This window comes from Oncorhynchus tshawytscha, unplaced genomic scaffold, assembly GCF_018296145.1.
Source record: "Oncorhynchus tshawytscha isolate Ot180627B unplaced genomic scaffold, Otsh_v2.0 Un_contig_1952_pilon_pilon, whole genome shotgun sequence".
NCBI lineage: Eukaryota > Metazoa > Chordata > Actinopteri > Salmoniformes > Salmonidae > Oncorhynchus > Oncorhynchus tshawytscha.
This window is the reverse complement of record NW_024609807.1, coordinates 257,431-269,756: the sequence shown is the minus strand read 5'-3', so window position 1 is coordinate 269,756 and position 12,326 is coordinate 257,431. Positions and strand designations below refer to the sequence as shown.

General features: G+C 45.0%; 1 protein-coding gene across 1 annotated transcript in view; it reads left to right on the top strand.

The window, feature by feature from the left end:
* Positions 1 to 1,278: 1,278 nt before the first annotated feature.
* The window catches only part of wnk1b (WNK lysine deficient protein kinase 1b), a 186,573-nt gene continuing 175,525 nt past the window's right edge, over positions 1,279 to 12,326 (top strand). The window contains exons 1-2 of the mRNA XM_042318524.1: positions 1,279 to 2,076; positions 4,068 to 5,539. Coding sequence (XP_042174458.1) covers positions 4,727 to 5,539 — 813 coding nt within the window. The 5' untranslated portion in view covers positions 1,279 to 2,076; positions 4,068 to 4,726. The remainder of the gene's footprint in view (positions 2,077 to 4,067; positions 5,540 to 12,326) is intronic.

The following is a 12,326-nucleotide window of genomic DNA, read 5'->3' as shown; positions in this document are numbered from 1 at the left end:
AGACTGGTTTAGATCTTACACAGGAAGTTACAAAAGAGGGCTATCCCATTGTTAGAGGCTGTATATGGGACAAGTTGAAGAGAATAAATCAACCCAGTTGACATGGTAATTTTCTGTTGAGAAGCTACTTTATGGCTGTCTCAGTGAGACGCTAGAGGCATTCTCAGGCCAAAGCTGGTTCTCATCATTAAAAACTCATGATCAGTTCTGGTGTTACCACAAATTTCATGTCAGAGTGGTTGTAAATTGTTCTGGACTTTTGGTAGCCTATGGAAGTCGATGTATGTCTTTTAAAACTATGTGAAAAATGCAGGAAATTGTACCACCCTATAAATACACATTTTCAAACTAGCCTACTTCTGAAAGAGGTTGAAAGATTTGCATGTTATTAACAATACTGTGACGTAATACAATGACTTTCACAAACAATAAGACAAATATGTAAACGTTTCCAATTCCTTATTCAACCAACAACTTTTCAGACAAAGACAATCCATTATAATGAAAGAATGGGGCCAAACGCATTAGGCTGGTTTACACATCATTATCCGATGAAAACTAAAATCCCCTTGTGGATCTCGCGCGGTGTGTCAATGTTGTGCTTGGGAATTGTAGTGCTGTACATTTGCACTGACCAAACGAATAGCTTTTAATGATGAACCTGGACTTTAAATTTGACAGACACAAAACTCGAACAACACACAAAGTAATATACAGTATATATTTCAGACACTTTATATAATTTAGATGGATTTCAAAACGTCATGAATGTCAATATACTCGGATTATACTTCCTCCTTCATTGACTACAAATTCGATAATATCCACTTCTGCGCAGGCGCTCCATCCCAACATCTGGAAGCAAGCACTTTTCGCAGGTGCTATATCAGATGTATTTAATTGTAATGCTATTTCAATAGAAGTACTCTGATTGACATTTACAAATAAGTATATTATTCTCATTAAGAAAAGCTCAAATGAGTGGTGTTCATTGTCCACATGAAAAAGTGGTATTTTCAACCAAAAGGACACTCACACAAAATCATAACGCATCACTGTGAGACAGTAACATTAAGAGCTCTTCTTAGCCTACTATGTTATAGCTGAATCATTTTAGGGGGCAGGGAAATTGACAGTCTGAGTCTACTCTCCCCCGGATAAAAAGTGACATGTCCCTAAACTCCATGGTCTTTTTGGACAGTGTATCCGTATAAAATGTTGAAGCCAGTCTGCTATCGCTGGCTTCGGTCTCGCCACAGTGTGGAAGCAGGCGCGATCCCCCAGGTCTTTGATTTAAAAAAATAAAAAAAAGGGGGAAAAAGCGATTGGCTGACGAGGGCCCCACGTCAATACGCAGTTTGGGAGCGCATAGCTTGGCTAGAGCAGTTAGCAACCAGATAGATACACAGTCGGCGCGCCATCAAACCTTACATCTGTGGTTGAAGCGAACCAAGGGGAAACAGCTGTATGCAGGCTATGTTAGCGACCTGAAACGGCAACATCTGACTGTGGACACGTAGGAAAGAGTCTTTACCTACATACATTGCGTTGTCATTTTCTGTCTGCTGTTTTGTGGATAACAAAAGCGAATTCGATTCGAACGGAGTCATTGGAACAGACGAGTGAACGAGAATTGAACCGCAGTGGATGTCTTGCTCTTTCTGTGTTCACATCGTAATACAACTGTAGCTGAGTAATCGCATGGAGATGGAGTAAAATTGAGGTCATCTGGAATTGAATTGCGGCTGAGAGATGGAGAATTTGTTTTGTCCGTTCTGATCTAATAGGAGGGAGAGAAGAACTGCTGGATACATCGGGGATACAACCCCGATATGAACGTGGCTTTCTCGCTCTGCTTGAGGTAGCTGCTAAAGCCAATGAAAGACAGCGGTCTTGAGAACGCATACGGTCGCTTTGGAATGTAGATATACGCGTTTATTCTTGCACATTTAAATAAAACGAATGTGATATAATACTAGTAACTAGGACTATCGTTGCATATTGTTTTGTTGTTGAATTACTCTTCCAAGTATCAACCAACCGATCTTCTACGGGAGAATGGCCATAATACGAAAGGTAATGCCTTTACCAATCATGTTGTTGATATAGCTGGAAAGTGCATGCATATTGACACACAGGCTAATGACATCTAGCTTGATTCTTGGCTGTTTCGCTACGAAAAAGCTTTTTTAGCTCACTTCTACGGCTCGCTATAGCGCGTGCTGTGGAAAACCGTATCGGCGTTCTGTGTTGCGTCGGCTGGGTTTGCTTAACGTGCCTGGCATTTGGACACTTGCAATTACTGCTAGTTTGTTGTAACAAACACGAACTATTTATCTGCATTGTGCGCTCTGTTTGGAAGTAATTTTCAGCGCGAGACTATCCATATCCAGCGCGAGACTATCCATATCCAGCGCGAGCGTAAAGTAACCAAGACTACGGAGGTTTTTACCTTACTACGTTAGCTAGCTTGTTGTCGATACATAACATAACTATTTCGCTGTAAACTCGCTTTGGTACAAACCCCTTGAGGTACAGACCCCTTGACAGTCGATAGATGTGCCTGTTCGTTTGTGGAATTCATTATAGCTTCGACAAGACAACACTGCAGAAGTGTAGCTAGCGAACTATTCCACCATGGTTAGCCAGTTATGCTAGCTAGCTATAAAGACGAGTGGGAAGGGAAAGGCCACAGAGCGTACTCTTCAATAAAGGTAAATGAATAACGTAACATTTATGATCGGAAGAAAATATAATAGAAAATTGAGTCACCGTTAATAGAAACTATTGACAGCGTCAATGTTTTTCGGTGTATTTTTGTTAGCTTGCTCACGGTATCGATTCGACCCACGAAATGAATGAGATCGTTCATTCACAGATTGACGACCACTGACGGTGTGTGTCATGTTTAACCAGGTTCAGATGGTTTTTGTATTATCTTTGTAATTACAGTTGTCACTTCGGATTTATCTTAATTTTGGGATTTCTAAAAAAAAATCTCAGTTAATAAATTATCTGCGCATGGTCGGGAATCTGGTAAACGAGATTATACATTACCAGTGGAAATTACTCGTGGGAAAATAGAAATAGTACAATTATGGGGAATTACATTTTTTCCCCCCGGTGCTTTAATTAATATTCAGACATGTCCATACATTTCTGAACAAGAGTAATGGAATGGGTAGCGAGCTAATTCGTTTTTAGATGCGACACTGTTTTTCGTCCCAAATCGCACACGTCCATATCAGTGGTTCTCAAACCACTCATCGGGGACCCTTCCTCCTTCCACAACTGAAAAGTTTAAACTGAATCCTTGGGACATCCCAACTCTGACGCTACTCCTAAACGGTTAATGCATGGCTCTCCAAACCTGTTCCTGGAGCGCACCATTCTGTAGGTTTTTACACCAACCCTAATCTAGCGCACCTGATTCTAGCTGGTTGATGAACTGAAGCGGGTTAGTTACAACTGGTGTTGAAACGAAAACCTACAGGAGGTTTGGGGTAGAGATGTCCCAAGGATCCCAGATAGCACTAACCTTTTCACAATTTTATTGTAGCTCTGAACTAGCTCACCTGATTCACCTATTCAAGGGATTGATGATTTGTTGACATGTTGAATCGGGTGTGCTAGTTCTGGAATAGATCAAATACATGGAACGGCTAGGGTTCCCCTGAGAACAGGTTTGATAACCACTGACATATAGTAAACTACTTTTGTGTAGGGAATAGCTTTGGTCAAAAGTAGTGTACTATGTAGGAAATGAAATAGAGTGAAATTTGGTATATGCAAAACCAAGTCTCCTGTTCTGCAGCTGCAGTAGTGCATGCCAAACCAAGTCTCCTGTTCTGCAGCTGCAGTAGTGCATGCCAAACCAAGTCTCCTGTTCTGCAGCTGCAGTAGTGCATGCCAAACCAAGCTACTCTCTGAATTGTTTTATGCTGTAACCCTGAGGTCAAGCAGAGTCAGGGTTGAGGTTTACAGTTACTTTAAATTTGGATATGCAATTAAACCAAACTTCTCTGCCTCTTGACTCATTCCTTCACTCTCTCTCTGTTCTCTTTTAGTGAATCTGCCCCTTGCTTTGGAGGCAGTGGAGTTAATGGTGTGAGTGAGATTTCTCCCTCCCCCACCATCACTACAGCGACACGCTAGAGGCTGTCCACTGTCCAGGCCCAAGCAGTCAGCCTGAGCCTGCTAGTACAGACTATCTGGCCTCCTCTTCTTGTGGTCCCTTATGCTCAATGAAGGCTATCTCTGGGTCGCTACAGGATGGATGGTGTGGATTTGACGGTCCTTGTGTGTCATCATCAGCGCTTGCTCCTCTGTGACTGTTTCCTGTTCTTTTCCATTTATAAAAGAACGCCCCCTCTTCTGGGCCCAACCACCCCTGAGCGCTGTAAAAGTTATAGTAACTGTTGTTGCTAAGTGACACTTACAGAGGAGGTTAAGTTAACTCTCCCCCCCATCCAAACTCCACAGAGGGTTTTCTCCAGAGGTTTTATTTTATATACCCATATTATATATTTCCCCTCTCAGGAGTTTGTTTGGAAGACGCACAGGTGTTCGGTTCTTCACAACAAAAGTTTTGGTTTATTGTTGGTTGAGGTTTACAGTTACTTTTTCTCTAGTTTTTTTTTCTTCCTTGTAATTTATTTATACCTCATATTTTGGAGTTTTTTTTCTCATTGCTCACTCACACCCCCTGGAATAAAAAAATACCAAGATGTCGGAAACAGACAAGTTCCTTGCCCCTTTCCCTCCCCCGCCCAAGAATGTGAATGGTTCCAGCTCGGACACGTACCTTGGTGAGAATTTGGGGACCGACGGTGTCCGCCGACGCCGCCACACCATGGACCGCGACCCCAAACAGGCCGAACATCGCTTCTTCCGGCGTAGCGTCATCTGTGACTCGAACGCCACCGCCTTAGACCTCCCCAGCAAGGCCGTCATCCTCACCTCCCCGCCCGACTGCGAACCCCCCAGTCTGGGCTGGCTCTCCCTGGCTGTCCCCTCTGTGGTGGTACCCGAGCCGTGCCTGGCGGTGGCCGAGGTGGAAGCAGATGAGGAAGGAGGGGATGGGCCTTGTAGTGCGGTATTAGGGCCCAGTGTTGGTGGCGGTACTAGAGTGGATGGTACGGTAGTGCAGATGAAGCCATGCACGGCAGTATTGGATGTTTGCGGTGGAGAGAAAGGAAAGAAGCTGTTGTCGTTAGCCGCCGCAGAGGCTCCTGGAATGGAGGAGGTGGCGCCCAGTAAAGCAGGGGAGCCCGCGGAGGAGGAGAGCGGTAGTGTTACAGAGGAGCTGCGAGAGGAGAAGGAGAAGGGGGCGGCTAAGGCCCTATTAGAGGAGCAGAAGAGGGAAGCAGAGAAAAAGGTTCAGGACGACATAGAGGAAGTAGAGACCAAGGCCATAGGGACCTCGCTGGATGGACGCTTCCTGAAGTTTGACATCGAGATCGGACGCGGATCCTTCAAGACGGTCTACAAGGGCCTGGATACGGAGACTACAGTGGAGGTGGCGTGGTGCGAACTGCAGGTAAGACACAACCCAATCATTTACTATCCTTCTTTACTTCCTTACTCTCTGCTCTGAGTAACATTTTACGCAGTGTTTTATTATACTCTCTCAATTCTTCCTCCGCTGCCTATTGTAGTGGCGAACTAAAGTGCCTAAATAGATTGGCGTACACTAAATATCCCAGGTATGAAGATACAGATAAGGTGCAGAAGGAAGGATGTAGCTCGTCTGATAAAGATCACACAGGGTTGGCAGATGGATGATGTCAGAGCAGCGCTGAGGTAAGATGATGCCCAGCAAGGGTGCAACTTGCAGGTGCTGATGCAACAGCCCAGACAGACAGAATGGCACACAGGATGTTGTTGCTAGTTTCTACATTCTTATTCTGTACAATAAGTTGTTTTTGTGGTCATGGTTCCCATAGTGCTTAATGTGGGTCATTCATTGAAGAAGCCTGGAGGGAGAGAGAGGAACATGTCCGTTAGAAAGTTTCAAGTTTGGCAGCCAGCCAGTCATATGACTGGATCTTAGCTGAATTCACAGCTCCGTTTAGAATCTAGCTCACGTGGTGGAAGGAGCAGTTGGTTGCTTGGCTCTGTGATACGGTCACTGATAACTAACTCACAAATCCCTCCACGAAGGAGCCTCAGTTTGGGGTCAGGTAAGCAGGGGCGGAGGTTAGTTTAAAAATAACACCATGGGGTTAAACAGCTGTAACTCAGGGGGTGTGTCTCTAATGGCACCCTATTCCCTGTATAATCAACCACTTTGACCAGAGCCTCAGGGGCACAGTAAAGGGAAAAGGGCACCATTTGGAACGCATTACAGGGGGTCCGTGTTAACCATGTTGTTAATGAAACTCAGTAGGTTCTCATTTAGAGTGCGGTCGGGTCACTCACTGCAATGAAGCTGTTTTCCTCCTGTGTAGGAGTCACAAGGTGCTGTTTCTCCCCCTCTGCTGAAATTCACTTGTTCTGCCGCCTTTTCTTTCAAAGAGATGTTTGTGGGTTGTGACTGAGCACCGGTCCCAGCTCTGTGGCATAGATGGTACTTTCAACGGTTGTTGTCACTATGACTTACGCTACAACTTGTTAGTCATACAGTCAGTTGGGCTCAGATACTAGAAAACTGTCCAATCACAGTCCTCCCCTATAATCCACAACCACGGAATTGAATCACATCACTCAGTCGGCTGGTTGCTGCTGATTGCATGTGCCCCTTCAAGCATCATCCAGGCAGCTCATCCAATGGTGAATTTGTAATAACTATAAAGAGCTCCTGGTCTGTAGATTAATGTTATGTTACGTATCCACTCTAACCACAGGTTACGTAAATGTGTGTATCCACTCTAACCACAGGTAACGTAATGTTACGTAAATGTGTGTATCCACTCTAACCACAGGTTACGTAAATGTGTGTATCCACTCTAACCACAGGTAACGTAATGTTACGTAAATGTGTGTATCCACTCTAACCACAGGTAACGTAATGTTACGTAAATGTGTGTGTCCACTCTAACCACAGGTAACGTAATGTTACGTAAATGTGTGTATCCACTCTAACCACAGGTTACGTAAATGTGTGTATCCACTCTAACCACAGGTATTGTAGTGTACATTGCATGTAGGGTTAAGACCTCTATTTGGCCTGCTGGCTGGGTAATCCTATGGATGTTAGTGTTAGTGTTTGTCAGACAGTTTTGTAAGACAGACTATGCACTTCTACTGACATGGGATGAAGTAGTGGGAGTGGGGTTACACACGCTGCCTGGGTGGGCGTGGCGTCATGAGAGCATCTGGAATTGGTCGATGACTGTTTGTGTGACGTGTGTGAAGAGTTGTGGGGGGTGGTGGGCATCCCTCAATAGCTGAACCAAAGCAGTCCCATCCCGGAGGGAATGAAAGAGGGATGGGGGAATGAAAGAAAGGAGGGAGGCGCGGAGGGGTAGTGGGGTCGTAGGTCATGAGTAGGCGCAGCGAGGAGTTGATGACAATGTTTGCTTTTGACAAAGAGAGGGAGCAGAATGAAAAGGGGAAGTGGACACACACACACACACACGTAGAGAGGAGTGCCTGGCCTTGTATGCTGCAGTGGCCCTCTGTCCTTTTGTAGGCCAGGGCTGAGAGTTGGTTGTTGGGTGGAGGAACTCTAGAAGGAAACCACTTTTTAATTGGTCGATGTTTTCTGGGCTTGGGGGACAGTGGGGGGAAAATGAGGAAGAATAATCTAGGGTGCATCCCAAATGGCTCCCTATTTATTGCACTACTGTTGGCAAGGCCCATAGGGCTTTGGTCAGAAGTAGTGCACTCTGGGGAATAGGGTGCCATTTGGGATGTTACCTTGTAGGCGGTCAGTTTTAGAGGGAATTTCAAGGTTTTTGAGCACCAAGCCAGGCTAAGTAGAGGGGGAGGGACCGAGCACCTTTGAGCGTTATTCTAATGCCATTCATGCTGGACTTGAGAGATAATTTCTATGGTCTCTTTCTCAAAGCAGATTGTCTATGTTTGAGGCCAGAATTGTTTTATTAATACACTTTTTGGGGGGGGACAAGTTAGTCTTGTCCCATTGCTGCAACTCCCGTACGGATTCGGGAGAGGCGAAGGTCAAGAGAGCCATGCCTCCTCCGAAACACAAACCCGCCAAGCCTCACTGCTTCTTGACACACAGCTCACTTAACCCAGAAGCCAGCCTCACCAATGTGTCAGAGGAAACACTGTATTACTGGCGACCGATGTCAGCGTGCATGAGCCAGCCGCCACAAGGAGTCGCAAGAGCACGATGGGACAAGGCCATCCCAGCTGGCCAAACCTCCACCTAACCCGGATGTCTCTGGGCCAGTTGTCTGCCGCCGGCTGCGACACAACCCGGGATCGAACCCGAATTTGTAGTGACGCCTCAAGCACTGCAATGCAGTGCCTTAGACCGCTGTTCCACTCGGGAGGCCCGTGTTGGGGGCCAGATTTAACCTAACTTACTTTGAAATGTCTTTCTCTTCAGTTGAGGTTTTTGTATGACTTTCTAGGCTGATCATTTAACAATGATAGTATCTTAAAGAGCCAATGAACACGCCGATTGGCACGTGTGTTTTTCTGTTGCTCATTAGAAAGACTAGATTTCAGTCTTAGAGGTGTGTCTCCTGACCGATTTCCACTTTTGGTTCATGGTGTTTGTCCCTCATGAGACACTGTAGGAAGCCTATTTCACTTCAACGTCCCCAGAAATCTGAAATTCATTTTTACATTTTGTCCGAGGATGTTCTAGATGCACAATTTTTCATCCATCAAAGGTGTTTGATGCAGTATTTCTCAAGTAAACAAAATGTCCTACGTGTTCTTATGTAAACAGTCAGAGCTGCTGGGCAGGTCTGTCTCACTGTCTATGCTATTGGGTAGAGGGCAGTCTCCACAGCTGTTCACCCTATGTTAGTGGGCACCCCAACCTTCATTTACCCGGTGTGACGCGCAGATGTTCCAAACTCCGTTTTAGACCAGACTGACTTCATCCTATTTACACTCTGTAGTAAATTTGGGCACTAGAATAAGTGTTTCTGACTCAGGCCGTTTTCAAAGGGATTTGTTGCTTTTTAAAGGCAGTCACTCTTTTTAATGACTTAGCCTACCCCTCTTTATACTTGACGGATATTTGCAATTTTAATCCTTTGTCGCCGCGGGAACTCTATTCTTTATTTCATCTTCCTTGTATAGAATTAGGCCACAGGGATATGACTGTGAGCTATGAGACTGCAGTCAGCTAAGCTTTGTGGAACATTAAGTTATTTATGAGAAGTTCTGGAGATAAGCTAAACTCTGTTTTAAAATGATGCTTTATTACCAACGTGGAATTGTAAACACGTCGTTTGTGGCCGGTGTTTGCTTGTTTGCAGACTTTTTGTACAGCTTTGGCAGTGCTACTGTATCTTCTTTGACACACAAAGACCCAAACGGCAGTCCATAGTATGTATGTCGTGAAGCTAGTAGCAGTGATGCTTTCACTGTGTAACTCCGGTAGGGCAACTGGCACACTTGGTAGTGTGTACCGGTGCTCAACCAGTCGGCGAAAGCCAACATCACCCATGACAGAGAACGGTTGATTTTCAAGGGCAATGAGTTCCTTTATTTTGGCTATAATGGATTTTGCCTTTGAGTTGTCTCGCTGAAATTTTGTTACTCTTTCAAATGACTGCTGGACTTGTTGACTGCTCGATCCACACAGCAGACATTGCGGACTAGGTTAGGAATGCTGTGTTGCATGTGTAGCTCTACATTTTACGTGGCGTCATTACATCATGTATCTACGTTGTGTAGGTATGCACGGCAGCTTTGACATCGGTTTTGCACATCGCCATTAAACTAGACATCGGCCAATACCGATGTGGGCATTTTTAGCTAATATCGTCTGATTCCAATATGTTCACCGATATATCGTGCATGCCTAGTATCTTTGACCATCTGTATTTCCAGTCGTGAAATCCATAGATTAGGGCTCAGGACCTTGGTCTGGGGTGAAGGTTCACTTTCCAAGAGGACAACGACCCTAAGCACACAGCCATGACAACGCAGGAGTGGCTTCGGGACAAGTCTCTGAATGTCCTTGAGTTGCCCAGCCAGAGCCGGGACTTGAACCTGATGGAACATCTCTGCAGAGACCTGAAATAGCTGTGCTGCGACGCTCCCCATCCAACCTGACAGAGCTGGAGAGGATCTACAGAGAAGAATGGGAGAAACTCCCCAAATACAGGTGTGCCAAGCCTGTAGCTTCATACACAAGAAGACTTGAGGCTGTAATCGCTGCCAAAGGTGCTTCAACAAAGTACTTAGTAAATGGTCTGAATACAGGTAAATGTGATATTTCAGTACATTGTTTTTTTTCTTCAGTACAAGCATTTCTAAAAACCTGTTTGTTTTTGTCGTTATGGGGTATTGTGCATAGATTGATGAGGGGGGGAATATCTATTGAATCCATTTTAGATTGAGGCTGTAACGTACCAAAATGGGTAAAAAGTCAAGGGGTCTGAATACTTTCTGAATGCACAGTATATGCTCTGAGTACTCGCTCTCGTAGCTTTTTTCTTTCAGTGCTTTCTCTCGCTTTCACATCATGTATCGCATGAGTCTCATTCATATACATCTCATGTCTCACTCTCGCTTTGGTTCTGAGCTTATTCTCTTGGCTTTTAAAAAATATTTTGTGCTTTCACCTCATGAGTCTCATTGCTCTTTCTTTTACCTCATCTCTCTCTCTCTCTCTCTCTCTCTCTCTCTCTCTCTCTCTCTCTCGTGTCCTAAGATGTCAGAGGACAGGACAGTGGAAACAAAGCAGTGTTATTGTAACTCAATGGAGGAGACCTGTAAACTCTCATTTTAGGAGACACGTTCTTCATTCTGCTTTCGCAGAGTGATAGAAACAGAACCTGACTCACAGTTTGCGCAACACCCCATTCCACTAGCCATCCGTCTCTCTTTTTCTCTCTTTTCCCCTCTCTCCCCCTCGCTGACGTGTTTCCTGTGGTTCCTATCGGGTCTGTGTGACCTTGTGTCGTAGTGGAGAGTAGACAGCAGAGTTTTGCTGCCCAAACAGCAACCTATTCCCTATATAGTGCAGTACTTTTCACCAGAGCCCTATTTGTAGTGCACTAAATCGTGAATAGGGCTCCATTTGGGACGTAGACCCAAAGTGCTGCTCTAATGGCCCTTAAACTGGTTGTCATGTAGACTCTTCACTTACACTTGGCTCGCCTTCCTTTCATTATGCTACAGGTCCAGGACCTGCGCCAAGGAAAGTCTAGGCCTACACCCACAGCGACACATGCGTGCGCGACACACACACACAGACACAGACAGACACACTGAAGCAAGACGTTTTTTGGGAAAAAAATGCCATAAAGAATGTAGAAGATGTAAATGGACCCGATTTTATTCTATATTACAACACAGTAATGGACTAAGAGGTCATACTGGAGGTCTTTCTCTCCCTCTGCTCTGACGTAATCCTTCAGTCGGCCCTGAGCTCTGGGGCTTATCACAGAGATGTTAGTAATCAGAGTAAAGGAATTTGTGAGGGAGGTGACTCTGCCTTGTCTGCCCTGCAGCTAAGACACACACACACACACACACTGAGATCTCAGAGGCAATGGCTAAGTGAGCAGTGGAGAAGAGCGAGAGTCTGCGTCCCAAATTACACACTATTCCCTATTTAGGCTGGTGCACTGGCTCAAAAGTAGTGCACTATGTAGGAAATGGTGCACTATGTAGGGAGTTCTGGGACACAGCCATCGTGTCGTCATCAGTGAATAATGCAGAGGATGTGAACAGAGAGGAGTGCCAAATTGCAACCTATTTTCTTTATAGTGCCCTACTTTTAACCAGAGCCCTGATCAAAGGTAGTGCACTATAAAGGGAATAGGGTGCCATTTTTGACAGCCAGAGAGAGAGGAGGAAGAAACCCAATCCCATGGATCTGAGCCACAGCCATTTCCCTTCTCTTCCCTTGATTCATTGTTGAAGTACTGTGTGTGTGTCAGTGTTGGGTCAGAGGAAGACAGAGCAGAGGCGAAGGGGCTGCGCTTCCTTCATTTACAAACTCTGTCCTCCTTCCTTGTGTCGTGTGTGTGTGTGTGTGTGTGTGTGCGTTTACACGTTTTAAGTGTGAGATATAGGAACATAAGTCTGTAATGGAAATCTACTGAGTGTGTTTGTCTTGTCTTTGAAAGATATGATTGACAGTTATTTAATTTTTTTATTCTCTCTCGTTCTCTCTCTGCTTTGCATTTTATCACTCAGCTAGTAAATTTGTCCGTCTGGTTTTG